Genomic DNA, 23,052 nt, shown 5'->3' on the forward strand with positions numbered 1-23,052 from the left:
CCCACCGTGCATGCGCGGCCGTCTTCCTGCCCGTGAGCGACCATTCCCACTTAGTTGAATGACAAGCAAAGGAATGAGGAAAACACAACTCCAAAGGGGAGGAGGGAGGGTAGGGTAGGTGAGAACAATCAGCCTGCTGTCCTCGGAGAACACCTGCTACAGGTATGTATCATTCGCTTTCTCCGAGGACAAGCAGGCTGCTTGTTCTCACGACTGGGGTATCCCTAGCTCTCAGGCTCACTCAAAACAAGAACCCAGGTCAATTGAACCTCGGAACGGTGAGGGCATAACAGAAATTGACCTACGAAGAACAACTAACTGAGAGTGCAGCCTGAACAGAATAAATCGGGTCCTGGAGGGTGGAGTTGGATTCAAACCCCAAACAGATTCTGCAGCACCGACAGTCGCGTCGGGTATCCTGCTGGAGGCAGTAATGTGATGTGAATGTGTGGACCGATGACCAAATCGCAGCCTTGCAAAACTCTTCAATAGTGGCTGACTTCAAGTGGGCCACTGACGCTGCCATGGCTCTAACACTATGAGCCGTGACATGACCCTCAAGAGTCAGCCCAGCCTGGGCGTAAGTGAAGGAAATGCAATCTGCTAGCCAATTGGAGATGGTGCGTTTCCCGATAGCGACCCCCTTCCTATTGGGATCGAAAGAAATAAACAATTGGGCGGACTGTCTGTGGGGCTGTGTCCGCTCCAGATAGAAGGCCAACGCTCGCTTGCAGTCTAATGTGTGCAACTGACGTTCAGCAGGGTTGGTATGCGGTCTGGGAAAGAATGTTGGCAAGACAATTGACTGGTTAAGATGGAACTCCAACACCACCTTTGGCAGGAACTTAGGGTGAGTGCGGAGTACTACTCTGTTATGATGAAATTTAGTATAAGGAGCATGAGCTACCAGGGCTTGAAGCTCACTGACTCTACGAGCTGAAGTAACTGCCACCAAGAAAATGACCGTCCAGGTCAAGTACTTCAGATGGCATGAATTCAGTGGCTCAAAAGGAGGTTTCATCAGCTGGGTGAGGACAACGTTGAGATCCCATGACACTGCAGGAGGCTTGACAGGGGGCTTTGACAAAAGCAAGCCTCTCATAAAGCGAACGACTAAAGGCTCTCCAGAGATGGCTTTACCCTCTACACGATAATGGTAAGCACTAATTGCACTAAGGTGATTCCTTACTGAGTTGGTCTTGAGACCAGACTCTGATAAGTGCAGAAGGTATTCAAGCAGGTTCTGTGCAGGACAAGAACGAGGTTCTAGGGCCTTGCTCTCACACCAAATGACAAACCTCCTCCACTTGAAAAAGTAACTCTTTTTCATGGAATCCTTTCGAGAAGCAAGCAAGACACGGGAGACTCCCTCAGACAGACCCAACGAAGCAAAGTCTACGCCCTCAACATCCAGGACGTGAGAGCCAGAGACTGAAGGTTGGGGTGCAAAAGCGCTCCTTCGTTCTGCGAAATGAGAGTCGGAAAACACTCCAATCTCCACGGTTCTTCGGAGGACAACTCCAGAAGAAGAGGGAACCAGATTTGACGGGGCCAAAAAGGCGCTATCAGAATCATGGTACCGTGGTCTTGCTTGAGCTTCAGTAAGGTCTTCCCCACCAAAGGTATGGGAGAATAAACATACAGGAGGCCGTTCCCCCAATGGAGGAGAAAGGCATCCGATGCCAGTGTGCCTGTAGTCTGGAACAGAACAGAGGCAGCTTGTGATTGGTCTGAGAGGCGAAAAGGTCCACCGAGGGGGTGCCCCACTCTCGGAAGATCTTGCGTACCACTCTGGAATGGAGCAACCACGTTGCATGAGTCTGCTCAGCCTGTCGGCCAGACTGTTGTTTATGCCTGTCAGGTATGTGGCCTGGAGAAGCTTGCCAAACTGGCAGGCCCAACGCCACATCCTGACGGCTTCCTGACACAGAGGGCACGATCCGGTGCCCCCCTGCTTGTTGATGTAATACATTGCAACCTGATTGTCTGTCCGAATTTGGATGATTTGGTAGGACAGCCGATCCCTGAAGGCCTTCAGTGCGTTCCAGACCGCTCAGAGCTCCAGGAGGTTGATCTGAAAATCTTGTTCCTGGGGGGACCACAACCCCTGGGTGTGGAGCCCATCGACATGAGCTCCCCACCCCAGGCGAGATGCATCCGTCGTCAGCACCTTCGTGGGCTGCGGAATTTGGAATGGACATCCCAGGGTCAAATTGGTCCGATTTGTCCACCAGTGCAGCAAAGTGCGGCAACTGATGGACAGGCGGATGACATCTTCTAGATTCCCGGTGGCTTGGCACCACTGGGAAGCTAGGGTCCATTGAGCAGATCTCATGTGAAGATGAGCCATGGGAGTCACATGGACCAGAGGCCATATGGCCCAGGAGTCTCAACATCTGCCGAGCTGTGATCTGCTGAGACGCTCTGGTCTGGGAAGCGAGGGACAGGAGATTCTGAGCCCTCTCCTCGGGAAGATAGGCCTGAGCCGTCTGTGAATTCAGCAGAGCTCCTATGAATTCCAGAGATTGAACTGGCTGGAGATGGGACTTCAGGTAATTTATCACAAACCCCAGCAGCTCCGGAAGGTGAATAGTACACTGCATGGACTGAAGAGCTCCTACCTCTGAGGTGCTCTTCACCAGCCAATCGTCGAGATACGGGAACACGTGCACCCCCCAGCTTGCGTAGGTACGCCGCAACCACCACGAGACACTTCGTGAACACTCGTAGTGCAGAGGCGAGCCCAAAGGGAAGCACACAATACTGAAAGTGACGTGTCCCCAGACAGACTCGGAGATACTGTCTGTGGGCTGGCAATATCGGGATGTGAGTATAAGCATCCTTTAAATCCAGGGAACAAAGTCAATCGTCTTTCTGAATCATGGGGAGAAGGGTGCCCAAGGAAAGCATCCTGAACTTTTCTCACACCAGATACTTGTTCAGGCCTCTCAGGTCTAGGATGGGGCGCATCCCCCTGTTTTCTTTCCCACAAGGAAGTACCTGGAATAGAATCCCTGCCTGGGTGGCACGGGCTCGACCGCATTGGCGCTGAGAAGGGCGGAGAGTTCCTCTGCAAGTTCCTGCTTGTGATGGGAGCTGAAGGATTGGGCTCCCGGTGGACAATTTGGTGGAGTGGAGACCAAATTCAGGGTGTATGCGCACCGCACTATTTGGAGAACCCACTGGTCGGAGGTTATAAGAGGCCACCTTTGGTGAAAAACTTTCAACCTCCCCCCGACCGGCAGGCCGTCCAGCACGGATACTTTGGCGGCTATGTTCCCATGGATCCAGTCAAAAGCCCGTCCCCTGCATTTGCTGTGGAGGCACAGGGGGCTGCTTAGGCACACGCTGTTGACGGGAACGAGCGCGCTGGGACTGTCCCTGTGCCTGAGGCCTTCGGGCCAGCTGGGTGTACCTACGCTTGCTGTAAGCGTAGGGTGCAGCCTGCCGGGCCCGGGAAAAACGTCTACCTGCTGAGGTGGATGCTGAAGGCGTCCGGTGGGAGAGCTTGTCGAGAGCGGTTTCCCACTGGTGTAGTTGGTCCACCAACTGCTCGACCTTCTCGCCGAAAATGTTATCCCCCCGGCAAGGGACATCCGCCAGCCGCTGCTGGGTACGGTGGTCCAGGTCAGAGGCACGCAGCCAGGAGAGTCTGTGCATCACTATACCTTGGGCTGCAGCTCGAGATGCCACATCACAGGTGTCATAGATACCCCTGGCCAGGAACTTTCTGCACGCCTTCAGCTGCCTGACCACCTCCTGAAATGGCCTGGACTGCTCCGGAGGGAGCTTGTCGACCAGGTCTGCCAGTTGCCACACATTATTCCGCATGTGGATGCTCGTGTAGAGCTGGTATGATTGGATGCGGGTCACGAACATGGAAGATTGGTAGGCCTTCCTCCCAAACGAGTCCAGAGTGAGAGACTCCCGCCCAGGGGGTGCCGAGGCGGTATCCCTCGAACTCCGTGCTCCTTTGAGAGCAGAGTCCACGACTGCCGAGTCATGAGGCAATTGAGGCCGCATTAACTCTGGGTCTGAGTGGATTCTGTATTGGGACTCCGCTTTCTTGGGGATGGTGGGATTAGATAGTGGCTTCAACCAGTTCCAAAGCAGTGTCTCCTTAAGGACATTGTGCAATGGCACCGTGGAAGATTCTCTAGGTGGTGATGGATAGTTGAGGACCGAGCATCTCCGCCCTCGGCTCATCCACAGTAACCACGGGGAAGGGAATGCTGATAGATATATCCCTGACAAAAGAGGCAAAGGAGAGGCTCTCAGGAGGCGAGAGCTTCCTCTCCGGTGAAGGAGTGGGGGCGGAGGGAAAGCCCACAGACTCCGAGGAGAAATATCTGGGGTCCTCCTCCTCCCCCCACGAAGCCTCCTCCTCGGTGTCGGACATGAGCTCTCTGAGCTCAGACCGCAACCGGGCCCGTCTCGACTGCGAGGAACCACGTCCTCGATGATGGCGTCGAGCTGCGGACTCCCGCGCCGGCGGGGACGAAGCTCCCTCCATCGACGGGGACTCCACCTGAGTGGCGGTCGACACCAGTGCCGCAAGCGGCGTCGGAGGCCTCAGCATCGGGCCAGAGCCCACCGGCGCCTCCATCAACGGCACCAGGGGCGCAAGCACCCCCGGTGCCGGTAGAGCCTGGCGCATCAGCCCTTCCAGGATCCCGGGAAGGATGGCTCGGAGGCACTTGTCGAGGCCCGCTGTCGGGAAAGGCAGGGGGGCCTGTGTGGGTGCCGGTGCTGGAAGCTGCTCGGGTCCAGGAGACGGTACCGAGATACCCGCGGACCGGCGCAGCGACACCTCTTCAACCAAGGGGGAACGCTCCTCCCGGCACTGCCGCTTCCTGCGTGTCGTCGTCCCTCGATGTCCCGGAGCTGCCAGTCCCGTGCATCGTGGGCGACCGATGACGGTGCTTCTTGGCTTTCTTTCGATGCCTGTCATCGGCGCTCCGTGGAAGGGACGAGGAGGCGGTGGAGACCCCCCAGCCTCGAGGTATCGGATCCGACAGGGTTCGGTCCCGATGGCCCTGAGCAGCAGGAGTGGCTGGGGCAGACTGCCCACGCGGCCGCTCACCACCGCCGTCGCCGGCGGGCCAAAGGTACCTGTGCTCCTAGGGTCGATGCCATAGTCAGCGCCGTCGACATCGGTACCGGCAGCGAAGACCCGGCCGTCAACACCGATGCCATAGAGGTAGGCGTTGAAGGGCCGGCCCCGTAGAACTTGCCTCGCCACCTGCGTCCGCTTCTTTAAGCCGAGACACAAGGTGCACGTCTTGGAATTATGCTCCGGGCCGAGGCACTGGAGACACCAAGCGTATCAGTCTGCGAGATCTGCCGGCCGCACCGACCACACTTCTTGAATCCGCTCGGGACCTTCGAGGACATCGACGGAAAAATCACGTCGGCGAAGTCAAAATCGTTGATGGTGGCGGTGAAAAGCACACCCGCAAAAGAAACGACCGATGATGTGCCCTCGCAACTAGGAACGACGAGGAAAACTTTTTCATTTTTTTTTAAAGAAAATAACGCGAACGCGTACACTAATAAAGAAAAACCGCGGGCTAGGCCGCAATCCGGTTTCCGGGGCTGACTAAGAGACGGACGTGAACACGTCTCTCTCCAGCATGGAAAGGAAAAAACTGAGCGGGAACGGTCGTGCACGGGCGGGAAGACAGCCGCGCATGCGCGGTGGGCGTGCGGGACTTCCCACGAAGTTTTCTTCCGGTTGGAGGGGGCTGCCGTGGACGTCAACCCAGTCGTGAGAACAAGCAGCCTGCTTGTCCTCGGAGAAACTCAATGTGATAGTCTGTTTTAACAGACAGTTCTGCAGAATTTGTTTGGGGTCTAGAGTTCAACTCCACCCTCCTAGGCCTGTTTTATTCTGTTTCAGGGTGCACTCTCACAACCAGTATGTATATAATTTCAGGTTAATTAACCTTTTTGAACTTGCCGTTGCACGTTCTTATTGTCCTAACGTTGTTTTCTTTGAGCCTAGTAGCTAGGGATTCCCTCACATTGAAATTAGTGGCTTGTTTGTCTCAGAGAAAGCAAAGACAGTTACCTGTAGAAGGTAATTCCCCAAGGACAGCAGACCACTTATGACTTATCACATACCCTCCCACCTCCCCTTGGAGTTGTCTTATATAGCTATGTTATTGTAGCACTGGTCCTGTGCTCACTCAGGGGGAGCACTGCCTAGATCTCTTAAAGTTACAGTATGCTGGGCAGCATTTCTGCACTAGGTGATGTGGATGACAACACCCATTTGTGAATAAGGGGACTGCTGTCTTCGAAGAATACCTGCTAAAGGTAAGTATCTTTGCTTTATACTCTGTTCTTGTATTCTGCTAATACCCAATGAGTTCAAAGCAGATCACAAACAAGAAAAACTAGATAAAATACACCTAGGACCATATAAAAAAGTGAAAAAAAACTTCTGCAAATAAAATCCAGATTACAGCAGTTTAGAAGTGACATTCACAAGAAGAGAGTAGTTTTTTTTAATCATTTTCCTAAATAGCATAAAATTATACTCTGTTCTTAAGTTCTCTGATAGTACATTCTAAGCTTTAGCTGTCTGATAAAAAAAAGAGGAAATTAAAGTCTCTTTGTAGGTCTTGGTGATTACTATAGCCATTTAGCTGCCTAGCAGTGGCTTTGGGCACCTGGGTGAAAGATATTAAGGCTCAAACTACCTATTGGGTTCAGTATATAGGGTGGCCCTCCAAAACCCACAGCAACCTTCCCAAGACAAACAGCATTCCTGACCACTAGCACACACATATTTACAAGGAAGTCACACCAACATCAATCTATCCTCTGTTGAAATAGTGCAAATGCCACAGAGAAGAACAGCATTTTTTAAATAGATGGCTATTTTCGTGAGGGAATTTTATTGCTGAGAATTACATGGTAGATCATGAGTTTCAAGTTCCACTATGCAGAAGACCCCTTGATGTCTTATGTCAGGTTATGTTTGTTCTGAAAGTGTAATTAACAGTACAGACCCTAATAAAACTTATTTATATTAACTTGTCTCTCTATACACCCAAACAGCTGTGATACTGTGTCCTGTATTTGCACCCAGATTCTCAGCTTCCGTTATCATATTAAGGTATTTATAAAGGGAATAGGGGCAGATATTATTAATTTTTTATTACAAAAAAAAAAAATACAGTTAGCAACTGGAACACTCATTTCTGCAATTTCTCTACAGATGATACCACCCAGCAGGACTCTAAAGCATGACAATTGTTTTTAAGTAACATAGATAACACAGGTCCTGCATGGTGTAAGAGAAGATGAACAGCAGTGGCATTGCAAAGCTGTGGCTCAGAACAGAATCACACTGGACAGTATGGAAAATGAGGAAAAAGCATCCAAATATCAGCTACCCAGAACTTAGACAGCCATAGTATGTTCATTCTTTAATATCTCCATTTTTCTGCTCCGATATTTTTCTTTTACTTTTATTAGGTGAACAATTCTGTTGAAGTCTCGCTTTGAGGAAGGATTAAACTACAATGTTTCTCAAATCTTGCATTTTAACCCCACTTGGATTGGTCATCTGGAGTCATCTCCAAGATGTCTGTGACTAGTCCTGTTCCAATGGTCCGGTTGCCATCTCGCAGGGTGAAACGCTGACCCTTCTCTAGAACCATAGGCTGTCGCAATATAAGAGTTAGGGATGTGTCTTCTCCTGGCATTACCATTTCCTGAAGGGAAACAGAGGAAATTCAGATCAACAAGGCTCAGTACCAGCTTTGGGATATGCAAAGCATGAAAGCCAGCAAATTTGGAAAGGATCCCCTCCTTTAAAGCTCCCTCTCGCCTCAGCAAAAGTGACAATTTCAGTTGTGTAGGGGGTCTTTGTGTGAGACTGTGTATATCATATGAGAAACAGGAGTAGCAGGAAATCCTTTCACTCATTTGGCCACCTACTATGCAAATAAGTTCTTTTATGGTTGCAGTGCCACAGTGAATTTTTACCACTGCCCATGGGTGCACACAAACAGCAGAGAGGTCCTGTAAGCATCAGCAGAGACAGATAGCAGTGAAAGGGAGCTCAATGGATGAAGTAGGAAAAGACAGCAGTAAAATGACACCCTGCCCCGAGTGAGCAGAGAGAAAGAGACAACTGTGCTATAAACATGCAGCAGTGGGAGAAGATACCTTATTGGCTGGTAGAACAACTCTACAGGCCATGTCCCAGGTCAAAGAAAACATAACAGGCATAAAGTAGGAGACAAATGGCTTGTGACGTCCACCTTCCTCCTTACTTAAGATATAAACCTGCAAGGACAGGAAAACAAGTATTTGCAGAGATCCAATGAAGGAATAAAAATTAATTTCAGTCTTTTATGGTCAAAATTTCTAGATAAGGAGCTTGAAATGCCTATCTATTCATGGACTTTTTAAACCAAGAATCTTTCAAATCCACCAGCAGACGAGGGCTTATTCTAGTTAACTATATTGCTTTCACCTTTTGTTCTAGCATGCTTTTTACAGACAGCAGAATTTACTAAGGGTAGATGGAGTTCCTTAAAATAAAAAAAATAAATCTTCGGCACAAAAAGGACCATGCTAGGAATGAGGCTGGAGCTGGGGTCCCTTAGAAAGCTTATGTCAGGAATGGGCAACCTTGGTCTTTGAGGGCCACAATCCAGTCGGGTTTTCAGGATTTCCCCAATGAATATGTATTACTACTAACAGTAACTACTTTCAGTTTAAACTCTTTTTCTTTATTAGAATTATTACAATCTAAAAAAAAATTTTTATATGTACAAAAATCTGTTTGCCCTATATCCAAAAATTGTTTTAAACTCTAACATACTCACACATTTACATACCAATAACATTCTTCCCTTACATACTATTCACACTTCTTTCTGGAGACCTCAGATGGTGACATTAGCATTCCTCATCTCATTCATTTCTTCATTGTTTTACAATCTATATTCAACATAACATTGTTGATATGGCTACTATTACAATCATCTTATTAATATTTGTACCGCAATCCTGTAAATATACCCAATACCATCAACTCTTCTGCAGTGCTAAATATTAGTGTCCATGTCCATCAACTTATCCTTCAATCTGTAAAGAGCATGCTCCGGTGGTTTTTTTAGGAGCAGAGCACCATGCCTCCTGATTCCTGTCGTCGGCCATCTCTAATTAAGTGGCTGTAAGAAAATTGAAATTCTACTCTGTTAAGTTAAACCCCTGAGGATGTGAGTGAAACGCAGCGACTGTGTCGGGTTTGACAGAGGAAAAAGTTTTCGACTCAGAAAAGCACGGCATTTGGCCGAGAAGAAAACATAAGAAGTTTTGTAAGGAAGAAAATCTTGATCTCACTTAATAGCAGACTTTTCTAAGACTGAAGGATATGTTGATGGACACTAATATTTAGCACTGCAGAAGAATTGATGGTATTGGAAAAAAACATCTAAGAAAGAAATAGAGTTTAAACTGAAAGTAGTTACTGTTAGTAATAATTAATAGTGTGTAACTAGATTATTTTAATCTAGGAGAGCAATTAATATGTATGAGATCTATTTGCATGCACTATTTGTATGCAAATAGAGCTTATGCATATTTATTGGGGAAATTCTGAAAACCCAACTGGACTGCAGCCCTCAATGACTGAGGTTGTCCACCCCAGCATATGTAATGTATAGGAATTCAGTCCACTTCATCTTAAGTGCTTCTTTTATAAATAGCAGCAAGCAGAAGTAACAGTGAAACAAAATTTATTTTTTAAATATTTGCCTAAAAGTCAAATTTGAAATTTTATGTGTTTTGTAATAGTCAAAATTTGAGGATTACTTTCTGTACAAGATACCTCCGATGAAAGCCAATAGCTTGAAATAACACCAGATTATTTCCAGGAACGTTTTTCTCTCAACTGTGACAACACTACAGCCCATGAGACACCAAGAAAGAGAAAAGAAAGGGAAGAGAGGCCAGCAGTAAAGTTACAACCCATCCCCTGGTAACCCCAGCATACCTGTGCTTCAATCTTCTGATGAGGTTTGATGGAACCAGGCTTACACATCACCATCCCCCTGCGCAAATCCTCCCGTTTCAACCCTCGGACTAGTGATCCAAGATTATCGCCAGCCTCTGCCCGCTCTAAGCTCTGGTGAAATGTCTCAATGCCTATGGTCAATAACCAGATGCAGGTAATATGACAAAGCACTCTGAAACAAACGATTAAAATGAACAAAAAGCAGTGAAGTGGATGATGGTTGACAGAAGGTCTTCATTGCAATAAAGAACTTTTTTTTTTTTGTTGTTACATTTGTACCCCGCGCTTTCCCACTCCTGGCAGGCTCAATGCGGCTTACATGGGGCAATGGAGGGTTAAGTGACTTGCCCAGAGTCACAAGGAGCTGCCTGTGCCTGAAGTGGAAATTGAACTCAGTTCCCCAGGACCAAAGTCCACCACCCTAACCACTAGGCCACTCCTCCACTCCTGCCAACCATCGTCCACTTTGCTGCTTTTTGTTTATAAACACTTAAAATGACAAGACACCCAAAAGTATTTACATACTAATCACATATTCCAGAGCACTCGGACAAATCTAAGCATTCATATTAAGGAGAAATTTGGACACCTGTTACAGTAAAGTCTCGATTTGTCGGAAAAATGAAAAAAGTCAGATAATACGGAAAACAATGGTAACCCCTCAAACAATGCAGAAACAAAGGCACTAAAAGCAGGATCCCAGCTCACAACGGTGATAAAAGTAGGGTCCCAGGTTTGGAAAACAGAAAGAGAAGCCGTGTGACGTCGCTGGGAGTCTGTCGGATTTGCCGGATGGTTGGATCAGCAAAGGTTGAATAATCTAGACTGTATTGTAATTTTCTTTCCTTGGGTCCTACCAGAACAGTCCTAATGAGTGGGTTATGACCCCTTGTCAGCAGATGGAGCCCAAGAAAAACAGCTCAGAGCTACTTCCCTGCCTTTATAGGGTGTAGGTGCTGCATTCAGCTTCTCAGTATACTATATAAAAACAGTCTACTAAAGGCAATTCTTATTTTTGGATTTCCAATTCACAGCAAAGCCAAACCCGGTACAATCAAAATCATCAGTTCATGTAATTAACCCAAGAATGAAGAATTCCATACACCAAAGAAACAACAACCCTCAGGGTGACCTACAACATCAACTTTCTGAATTTGTTAGACTGAGAACCCCTGACTGCCTTGGCTTCCATGAGTGGGTTCTGGACTGGTCTGGCAGGATTTAAGGAAAGGAAATTAACAAGTCCATCCAAATTTCCCCTTTTCACCCATGTTGGTCCAGTCTAGATGAGTGGGATGTACCCAAACTCTATCCAGACCCAAGCGGAAAGAAACCACAATAGCTATCGGAACTCCTACACCTAATGTGACTCTCCAGATCTGCACATCCACACTAAGAAGGGGTGCCTCAGAGGCAAGGGCAATGTCCTACCTATCTGACGAATCGCTCTTACCATATTCTCTGGTAAAACACACTGAATCCTTTCTGTTGGCCTGTGGCGTGCCTCAGTAATCACTGTTGGCTCCTATGCTTTTTATTTTTTTTTTAACTTCTAAATTTTATTGAAACATCATCTCAAGTACAGCATAGAGCATCTGCCTCTGAACAAATTACAACTTATCTTTTATCTCAACAGTTTCCTTCAAACCTCTTTTATCCCTCCTTTTTTCCCTCCCTCCCCCCCCCCCCGCCCTCCATTTCCTCCTTACCTCTCCCCCCCAACAGTCCGAATACCCCCTACTCTTTGATTCCCCCACCCTTTGTCCCCTTTATATTCTCTAGGTGTGACCATTCTGGCGCCGCAGGATTAAATCTACCCCTGCAATTGTTGGTCCTGTAGTCTTCTTCCAATGCTTCGTTATGATGGTTTTTGCTGCTGCTAATCCCATTCTTTTAAATCTCTGTTGCCATCTCCGTCCTCTCTGGTTCCCCCACCCCAGGAGACACCATTTAGGATCACATGGAAATGTACCTTCTAAAGCCTCTGACAACCTGTCCGTTATGTCCTTCCAATAGGGTTGAATCAACGTACATTCCCACCAGATATGAAAAAATGTTCCCGTCTCCCTTCCACATCTCCAACATTCATCAGAAGCCCTGGGGGACATTTTTTTTATTCTGTCGGGGGTATAGTACCATCTGCTCAGTACTTTAAATGCACTTCTTTAATTAGCACACACATCGAGGCCTTCTTGACTTCCAGACATACCCTCCTCCATTCTGCCTCAGTTACTCCCTGATTCAAGTCCTTTTCCCATGCGTCCATATAGGACAGTTTCGTAAATATCTGACCCCTTAGGTAGCCATATATCCTTGAGATTCCTTTCCCCCACTGATCTATGTCCCCCCACACTTTTTCAAATGTCTCATGTTCCTTAGTGTCCTCCCTTACCCGTTTCTCTGTTATAATGAAATGTTTAACCTGCATGTAAGCATATAAATCAGACTCTGGTATCATTTCCTATAATTCCCTGAACGTCCTAATTCTTCCCTCATCCAGGAACTCATGAAATCGTATTAACCCTGTTTGTAACACTTTACTCTCCCTTCCCCCCGTCCCCCTCACCTTCCTTTTTAACATTCCCCACACGGTTAAAAGATGCGATATGAACGAATTCAACGTTAATCCTTTATATGTCTGCTCTGAAAGTGAGGCCCACAGCAATCCCTCTAGCTGTCCTTCCCTAACAAAAACTTGCTCCAGCCTAGTTATTGGAGATAAGTCTACCTTACTCCATTCCGCTATCTGCTTTAGTTGTGCCGCCCAGTAATACCATTGTATATTTGGCATTCCTCTCCCCCCCTCTTCAGTCTTCCCCCACATAATTTTTCGTGACAACCTAGCTGGTCTGCCTGCCCACACAAAAGTCCCTGTGTCCAATTGTAACTTTAGTATTTCCCTTCTGGGGACTAGTTTTGATAGTGTCTGGAACAGGAAGAGTAATCTGGGCAGGATATTCATTTTTACTACTGCTATTCTCCCCCACCATGATAACCAATGATTCTTCCATTTATTCAAGTCCCATCTCACACCTCTGAGCAGGGGGGTATAATTTAAGGAGTAGAGGTTATTCAGATCTTTTGGTATTATGATACCCAAATAACGGAAGCTATGATCCATCATTTTAAAAGGGAAGGCTTGTTTCAGCTGTTCCAACTCTGCCTCCGTGTTGGTGATCCCCATCATCTCAGATTTATCATAGTTTACTGAAAAGCCCGCCAATTTTCCATATAGGTCTAACTCTCTTATTATGACAGGCAGCGTCAATATTGGTTGTGAGACATAAAAAAGGATGTCATCAGCAAACAAGGCTATTTTGTGTTCATGACCCCCCCAAACTGACTCCTCTGATGTCTCTAAGAGTTCTTATTCTCAGTGCCAGAGGTTCAATAGAAATAGCAAATAACAGGGGGGACAGTGGGCACCCCTGTCTCGTTCCCCTTTTTATTGGGAAATACTCTGAATAACCTCCATTAACTTTTATTCTGGCAACTGGGAGTGTATACATGCCCTTCACCCATTCTGTGAATGCTCCACCCATTCCCATAGCCCTCATCACTTCCCACAGGTATTCCCACTCTACCCTGTCAAATGCTTTCTCCACATCCACCGCCAGTAATGTCAGTGAGTCCCCCCTTTTCTGTGCCCCCCAAGTTATATTCAAAGTGCGGCGGATATTGTCTGCCACATGTCTATGGGCTATAAATCCTGATTGATCCTCGTGAACAAGATGCGGCATAACTTTCCCCAAGCGATCCGCCATAACCTTAGCTAAGATTTTTACATCAATATTCAGCAGGGATATCGGTCTGTATGATCCGCATACTGCTGGATCTCTCCCTGGTTTTAGTAGGACTGAGATCCCTGCTTCACGCATGCTTGGCAGGACTCCATTCCCCCCAAAATTTGCATTGCCCACCCTTACTTACAGGGGTGCCAGTTCTTTCCCAAATACTTTATAACATTTGCCTGTGTATCCATCAAGGCCTGCGGCCTTCCCCACTTTTAACCCTTTATATATTTAAACGATTTTTATTGATGATCAAACATTTGGAACAGATTTATGAAAAGCAAACATTCTGTAATCATAGTGACACATCATTTGCATTTATGTATATCTTAGCTGTATCATCAATTTTACAACATTTACTCCCCTTCTACCCCCCCCCCCCCCCCCCCCCCCCCATAACCTCTGTACCATGAGCTTCTTACTTCATGGTCTCTATTCCTTCCAAATTTCTGTCATCAGACTTTACCTGTCTAGTACAAGGAGTATATGTCTACTGGGTTCCCTTTAAGTTAGGGTTTGCTAAAGTTATTTAGTACAGCACTTCTTGCTTTATGAGAAATATTTTGCAAATATGGGTTCCATATATTGATAAAATTCTTTCGTCTCTTTGGGTTGCCATGGGCCGCCCTGGCCTCCCAGAGCATTAGCTCATGGAGCCTATTCCTCCAGAGCCAAATGGATGGTGGTTCCGCCTGCATCCAGTGCCTGAGTATACATTTTTTCCCCACTGCATATGCCTTACAAAAGAATAACTCCAAATTTTATCTGAGATCCCATATGCATTGCTTTTGTTCAAAAGTACTCCTCTCCAGGAGGGGAGTAGCCCTTGCCCTGACAATTTTTCAAGATATTTCTGTACCGCGTTTCAAAATAATTTTATTCTGTCACATCTCCAAAATGCATGCAAAAAGGTATTCCTTTCTCTGTGACATTTAGGGAATTGGGCATCAGATATCCAGCCAGCCCTTGCTGCCTGTGATTGTGTGATGTATCCCCAATGGATAATCCTATATTGACTTTCCTGCAGCTCCGCTCCACCCACTTGTTTGGGTATATCTTTGATCAATTTAGCAAAATTTATTCCCTTCATCTCATATCCCAAATCTTTACTCCATGTGTCTTTAAGCATCTCATATGTGCGAGGAGGCCTGAGCGACATTAAAGCTCTATGTAAGCTCGAGATTGATACCTGTCCATGTGCATCCCCCCTCAGGAATTTGCGTAACCTATGGCCCATCCTCGTGTCCAGAGCTGCCTGGTCCATACTGAACCAATAATGATGTAATTGTCTAATGTGTAATAATCTTTATTGGCAAGTGAAAGCCTCTGCTGCAGGTCCTGAAATCCATACAGTCCCCCCTCTTCACTCCTCAAATGTTAAAGCAAAGTAATTCCCAATTCCAACCATCTATCAAATATCCCTTTCTCTAACCCCGGGGGAAAATCCCCATTCCCTCGCAATGGGAGTTGATCACTAGTATTGGGATCTTGTCCCCAGGACCGCATAAGGAATTGCCAAATGCGTCGCAGTGGCTGCAGCAGTATGCTTTCCTACAAACAAGTGGCAAGCTTTTTGTTTTAGCCTGCAGGAGAAAATTCAAATGCCAAGGTCTAAATAGTGCACGTTCCCAGCTAAGCGGCGTATGTTGATGTGCATTAAGCAGCCAATCCCTAAGATGTATCAGAAGGCATGCCTGATTATATCGTTTAATACAAGGGAATCCTAACCCTCCCTGTGCCCATCCATCATACAGATATTCAAATTGTAATTTTGACCCCCCCCCCCCCCCCCCCCCCATAGAAATTTCCGACTCATCCTGTTCAGCTTACGTAAATCTTTTTCAAGTATATGTATTGGCAACACCTGTAAAATACAGAGCCATCTCGGGAATATGATCATTTTAAATAAGTTGATTTTGCCCATTAACGATATAGGTAAATGGCTCCATCTCTCAAGAGAGCATCTGGTGTCCTGTAACAACTTTTCTATATTGATTTTATAAAATGTGGTGGTGTCCATAGCCAGCCGTATTCCTAGATATCTGAAGAATTCCTCCGCCCATTTCAACGGAAGCTGTTCCTGCCAAGCTCCAACTTGGTCTCCCTCCCTCTGCAAAGCTTCAAACATCTCCAAGTTTAGCTTAAAGCCAGAGAAGTCTCCAAAGTCTGTCATACATTCTAAGAGCGCTATCAGTGATGTTTCAGGGTGGGTTACGTGTGCCAGCAAATCATCAGCGAAAGCTGCTATTTTAAACATTTCTGTACCAATCCTGATTCCTTGTACATCGGGCGTCTGTAGGATGTTTCTAATCAGTGGGTCTAGTGTTAATACAAACAATAAAGGTGATAGGGGACATCCCTGCCTAGTCCCCCTGTGTATAGGAAAGGGAGGTGACAAGATTCCATTTACCCACACCTGTGCTTGTGGAAGATAGTATAATGCACGGATCACCTCCTGAAAAAACCTCATATACCATACGCGTCTAGAGTGCCAAATAAAAAGTCCCAAACCACCCTGTCAAACGCCTTTTCGGCATCAAAGCTAACACCGATGGTATGGCCTGCGTGGACACCGCCTCCAAGGTTACCAGTATCTTTCTCACATTTTTAGTAATAGTCCTGCCCTGTACAAATCCCACCTGTGAATCTTCGATAACATCTGGCAGTATTTGAGACAGACGGTTTGCTAATACTTTAGCAAATAGTTTGGCTTCAAAATTAAGTAATGATATTTGCCTATAAGATTCAGGTTTCTGTACATCCTGCCCTGGTTTGGGGAGCACTATAATCTGCGCTGTTCGTAAAGAAATGGGTATTTGCTTCTCCTGCACTATGACATTAAATATTGAGGTCAGCAGTACTACGACTTCATCCCTCAGTACTTTGTAAAATTCGCCTCTATAGCCATCTGGGCCTGGGGCCTTCCCCAATGGTCCTTGCTGTATGGCCCACGATACCTCATCTGCCGTTATGGGAGCATTTAGCATATTTTTGTGTCTATTTGCGGAAGCTCTTGCCCAGCCAAATATATCTCACTGTCCATCAGGGGTGGATCTGGGATAGCATATAGCTTCTGATAATATTCTTGCATGATTCTATTAATAGGGACATCTTTATTTTCTAAGGTTCCATTTAAGGAATACAGGGTGTTTATTTTATAATTGCCCTGCCTAGGATTTGCCAACCTAGCCAGCATCCTTCCACTTTTATTGGCGTATTTGTATAATTGATATCTATAGTATGCATAATTCCGTTGGGCCTTATGGTGAAGTCTCTCATTTAGGGTTTGCTGCAATTCTAGGAGCTTGGCTTTTAATATAACGTTATGTTGGCGCCCGTATTCACGCCGTAACCGTGTTATTTCCTTTTCTAACCTGAGCAGGTCCCTCTCCCGCGCCTTTTTCTGGTGACTTGTGTAAGCGATAATCTCACCCCGAAGTACAGCCTTAGCCATATCCCAGTAGAGTATTGGAGTTGCCATGTGTGCCTTGTTAGTGTCTTGAAACTGCTTATGTTTATTTAGTATGTATTCCCGGAAACCCTGATCTCTATAAAGCCGAGTAGGGACTTTCCATTGGAATTGACCCGGACTGCCCTCTGAAGGTTCCCATGAAGCCATCACCATTGCATGATCTGAGATTTTGATGGGACCTATTTCTGCTGCACTAATTCTTGTAAATAATAAACGAGAGATAAAAATATAATCAATCCACGACATGGTGGAATGTGCACGAGACAAATGAGTGTAATCACGCTCTAATGGATGCAAAGTACGCCATACGTCCACCAGGTCCAGAATTTCATTCAACATTCCTATTCCTCTAGATTCCGCACGCAATCCTTTTTTGCCCCCCTAAGATCTGTCCAATTTAGGGTCACCAACTTCGTTGAAATCCCCTACTATCAGCAGGGGAGTTCCTTCAAAGCTTTTTAAATGATATAAAAGTTTTTTGTAAAATGCCTTATTATACGTGTTGGGAGCATACACATTACATATAACTACTGGTTGATGCTCTATTGTTAAGTGTGCCAATACATATCTTCCCTCCTTATCCGCGATAGTCTTTTGTGTAATGACTTGGATCCCTTTCTTAATTAAAATTATAACCTCCGCTTTTTTCGCCTGCGCTGGAGATTAATAATATGAAGCCACCCACCAACGACATAGTTTCTCATGCTCTTTGGCGGTTAGATGCGTTTCCTGAAGTAATGCACTTGATGTCTGTTGCTTATGAAGTGCTTGAAGTATTTTCTGCCGTTTAATCGGCGAAGAAATGCCCCCCACATTCCACGTCACCACCTTAAGGGCCATCACGTATTGTCAAACACCACAAAAAATGTGACCTTGATGCCTTCACTAAGTGGGGAAGGGGGGGCATCCCAGCCCATACCCCCACCGCCCATAGTTAAACACAATTCCACAGAAATACACTCCTCATGTTGCTCCTAATTTGTTGTCTGTGTTCTCCTTCTCCACTGTAACCATGAAGTACCTACTCTCCCATGTGCCCCCCTCCCCCCTCTCTCCCTCCCCCACCCATCCCCTGTCTACCCATCCTCCCCATCTCTTAGCGGCACCTAGGGTGCACTACTTCCGTGTCTCCGATCCGGGATCCCACCCTCACTGACAATATATGATTCACTCTTCTCCCACCCCTTCAACCATACAACCATCATAAACACCAGTAACAATTTCAAAACTGTTAAACACAACCACTTATATTCACAAGCCTTCTGGCTTCTTCCGCTCCTCCTCCATCAACGGCATCAAACTCACAGTTGTCCTTTTAGGGCATTGTTCATGATTTCTTGATGCTTTCGGCCTGTCCTCCTCTAATCGATCCACCAATGCTTGAGCGGCTTCTACAGTGTCGCAAAATCTTACTGTACCATTGTACTGGGTTCTGAGTTTAGCCAGGTACAATAAACTGAATTTTATCTGCATTTTGTGTAGTCGCCCACATACTTGTGAAAATTGTTTACGCTGGAGGGAGACTTTAGTGGAATAGTCTTGAAAACACAGTATCTTGTGTCCATCCATCTCCAGCATTTCCCCCTTCCGAAGAGCCGCTAACACATCCATCTTATGTTGGTAGTTGAGCAGTCGCAAAATGACCACTCTAGGGCGGATGTTGGTCTCCTTTCTTGGGCCTAGGCGATGTGCTCTTTCTATCTTCAGCGGCCCCGTCGTATTCTGATTAGGTAAGATCTTAGCAGGCCAGGGCTCCAAAAAGCCTCTCAGTTCCGCTTCCTGTATTGATTCTGGTATTCCTACCAGCCGAAGATTATTTCTGCGAGAAGGTTTCTCCAAATCGTCCACTTTATCTTCTAAGGTTGAAACCGTTTTTTGAAGATACTGTATAGACTTTGAGGCCTCTTGTGAGGAGTCTTCCACGTCCCCCAGTCGCTGCTGGACCTCCTGGAGTTCATTAGTAAAAGTGGTAAATTTTTGATCCATGCCATCAAGCTTATCAATAATTTGCTGTAGCTTGTGGCTCATGGTGTTCTCCACCGCCATTTTTACCTCTGCAACAATTTCTGAGGCCTAGACAGAGTTCACCGATGACGATGGTGGAGAATTTTTCCCCGCCATTTTTAATCCCCCGCTCTTATTTTTATCCAGCTCTTTCTTGGAGCTTTTGGTTGCCATACAAAAGTTCTGGGGGCGAGTATAATTTTGTCTGCCGATAAGAAGTATTGGTCTCTGCCCCTACTGCAATCAATCTGCTTCGGTGGATCGGACAGTTTTTATCTTTAGATTGTGTTGAGTGCTGTTTAAATCTGCTTCTGAGTGATTGCCAAGGCTCAGACTTCCTTCCGCATGTTATCAAAGGCTCTACACTTTTATAGGCCCCTTCATGAACTCATATTACTTCACTCCGTGCTAGAGAGTTCGTCCTCTTTTGTAAAGCGTTCCAATGGGCTTAATAAATGCGGTGATTGAAGCCTTTTCGTTTGTTTCCCCGTCTGCAAATGCCTCTTATCCACTCTCAGTCTCTCAGACTATACTTGTACACTGCATTGCCCCATGCTCCTCGTGTCCCGTTTTCTCTCCCGCCACACCCTCCGTCTGCTTGGATCGCCGGTTCTAATCACCTGCTCTAGGTCCTGCCAATTCAATTTCCAACCTGTGTTCCGGTTCCCCACCAATTTCGGGTCTGTGGCTGATCTCCGTCTTAGGGCACTCTCTGGCTCTTGCTGATCACAGCTCTTCACGGGTGCGGGTGCGCGCGAGTTTGCTGAATTACACCCGTGCCGTCTGCACGGATCGGGATTCGCGGTGCTCTCTCAGGATTGGGAGTCCTTCCGAAACAAGGGAGAACAGATCCGCTGTATTTTGGGGGCGAAAACACGCGTTCTAGTGGGATCCCCGATCTTCGCCCGCAGGAGCTTACTGTGCGGTGGCCATCTTGACCGGCAGCTCCACCAGAAGTCCCACTTTTAACCCTTTAATGACCCTTAGGACCTCCTGTGCTGTTATTTCTGCCACCAACTCTACTTTGTGAGCACTCATAATTCTCTGGATATCTAACTCTTGTAGATATTCTTGCATCTCTCCTTGGGAGGCCACTTCCCCTTTGGAGTACAATTTTGTATAGAACTGTACAAATTGCTTACGTATATCACTATCCTGGTGTAGTATCTCATCCCGAGTACTTTTAATTTTTGTAATCGTGCTCTTTACCTGTCTTTGTCTCAAGCTTCTCGCTAACATTGTACTCGCTTTATTGCTAAATTCAAAAAACTTTTGTTTCATCAATCTCCTATTGTATTCCATCTTTCTCAATTGTATTTTTTGCAGTTCTGTTCTACAATCTAGCAATTCTTTAAGTGTCTGTGGGTCCCCTGTTTCTTGATGCTGTGCCTCTAACTGCGCTAATGTCTGTCTTGTTAGCAATTCATGCGCCTCTCGTGCCCTCTTACTTTGGGCTCCCATTCGTATGAGATGCCCCGACTACCGCCTTGAGGGCATCCCACAGAATCCCCTCTGTCACCTCCCCATTATTAACGTGTAAATAATCTTTTATTATATTCCGCACCTCCTGACAGTCTCTCTCTTCTGCTATCAAAGTTTCATTTAACCTCCATACTTTACCCCTTATCTCTTTTCCCAATTTACCCACACTGGGGCATGGTCAGACACATGAATACTTTCAATCTCAGTTTCCTTTATTGCCCCCCACAGTGACCGACTGCACCATATTGTATCAATCCTGGTGTATGTCTGCTGTGCATGCGAGTAAAACGAATATGTCTTCTGTCTAGGGTGTTGTAGTCTCCAGACATCCACCAGGTCCAATTCAGTCATTAGTTTGAGAAATTTACCTCTGTGCTGTCTGGATCCCTCAGCCCGTCCCATAGAGTGGTCTAAGTTTGAGGCCGTAAAGTTGAAATCCCCCCCCCCCCCCCCCCCAGTATTGTCTGTCCCCTCCCAAATAAGCCTAGCTCCGGCCTTATGTTTTCAAAAAAGGCCCCTTGTCCACTATTGGGGGCATACATATTAATGAATGTAATATATTGGTCTCCAATTTTCCCTTTAACCGCTAAGCATCTTCCCTCTTTCCCTTTATATATTTCTTCCTGGACAAATCTTAAGTGCGCTTTTACAAAAATGACTAATCCCCCCCATTTTCCCCCACTTGGAGTCTGCCAAAAGAAAACATTCCCCCAGTTGTTTACACCTGATCAAGGATTCGTCTTGTTTCCTGATATGGGTTTCCTGTAGCATAATCACATCCCACTGCAACCGTTTTAACTCTTTAAATATAATGCTCCATTTCCCGGGGTTGTTCAGACCATTAACGTTTTATTTATTTTTTTTGTTACATTTGTACCCCGCACTTTCCCACTCATGGCAGGCTCAATGCGGCTTACATGGAGCAATGGAGGGTTAAGTGACTTGCCCAGAGTCACAAGGGGCTGCCTGTGCCGGGAATCGAACTCAGTTCCTCAGTTCCCCAGGACCAAAGTCCACCACCCTAACCACTAGGCCACTCCTCCATGTTCCTACCCCTAACCCTCCCCCCCCCCCTTTCCCCTACCCCCACTCCCCTCCCCTGCATCTGGCTCTGTTCGCTCTCATATAAAGTACTCCTTACACCTTAAATATCTTAAACTTATTTCTTTATTATATTACATATGTCTAATACCTCTACCCTCAAAACTCACAATCTCACGTTGCATTCACACATAGCTCACAGTACCTTTGTATATTGCCTTGTCAATTAATCAACTATTTAACTTCTACATTCACTTTCTGATACAATGCACTAGCTATACAGTTATTTCACTGCCTTGTTTCAAAACATTTCAAATCAATGCCTCCAGATCTACTTCAGGCATCCTTCTTAAGTACCGGTTAAGGTGCCTACTAATGTTTATGCTGATTTTATCAGTTCAATTCCTTAGGTTCAAAGTCCAAACATCTTTGTATTTCCAAATAGCTGTGCTGGAAAGCAATTAAACCTGTGTTCCATGTGGAACCCCGCTGCCTGAGAAAGGCTACATTCCAAGTGTTTCAGAGCTCCTTCCCTCCCCCACCCCTTCAGCTCACCTGTTTTTTGTTTTGTTTTTTTTCTGCAGCCATTTTAAAAGCACAAGTGTGTTTTCTGTGCAGAGCTGTGTTGCTGGCTGGGAGAAACTCAGGTAAGACTTGTGCTGGCTATATTTGTGGCTTTTCCTACCCTAGAACTGTGGGGGGTTTTTTGCACATCTCTACCTACTATCCTTGTCTGTCTATATGTCCCTGCAAATATATTTTCCTAAAACGATTAAAAAAAAACCAAAACAAACAACAACTTGTTTGACTGTATAATCTGACTGTGTTTCAAACTGTTTGTGTTTCAAACTGGCTTATTGATATCTGTGAATCTGAAAACTAGATTTCTGATTTCAAACTGCCAGCAAGTATTAGTGAGGCAGTGGACAAAGAAATGATATTAAAAGTCTGGTGTTTAAAAAGTTCAATTTTTTACCTTGCAACTAAAGTGAAGGAATGCCAGATGGTTCAGATTATTTTCAATGTCTAGCTTGGCTAAGCTAAAGGTTAGAAAGGTCAGTGAGAAATGAAACTCTGTCCCTTGTGAATGATGAAGGCTAGCTCAACATTTGTATACTATTAGGCATATTGAATAGTTTTGCAAGCAGGCATGAGCCAGACATATGACATATTGTAGTTTAAGGAATAGGCTGAAATACTATTTAGAAGTGCTTAATATGTAG

At 45.9% G+C, this 23,052-nt stretch overlaps 1 protein-coding gene across 2 annotated transcripts in view; it reads right to left on the bottom strand.

The window, feature by feature from the left end:
- Positions 1-7,139: 7,139 nt before the first annotated feature.
- The window catches only part of TUFM (Tu translation elongation factor, mitochondrial), a 143,220-nt gene continuing 127,307 nt past the window's right edge, over positions 7,140-23,052 (bottom strand). For both annotated transcript variants that reach the window (XM_030209431.1, XM_030209430.1), the window contains exons 9-11: positions 10,019-10,170; positions 8,182-8,301; positions 7,140-7,724 (exon numbers count right to left, since the gene is read on the bottom strand). In XM_030209431.1, coding sequence (XP_030065291.1) covers positions 7,554-7,724; positions 8,182-8,301; positions 10,019-10,170 — 443 coding nt within the window. In that variant the 3' untranslated portion in view covers positions 7,140-7,553. The remainder of the gene's footprint in view (positions 7,725-8,181; positions 8,302-10,018; positions 10,171-23,052) is intronic.

Source organism: Microcaecilia unicolor, chromosome 7 (genome assembly GCF_901765095.1).
Source record: "Microcaecilia unicolor chromosome 7, aMicUni1.1, whole genome shotgun sequence".
Taxonomy (NCBI): Eukaryota; Metazoa; Chordata; class Amphibia; order Gymnophiona; family Siphonopidae; genus Microcaecilia; species Microcaecilia unicolor.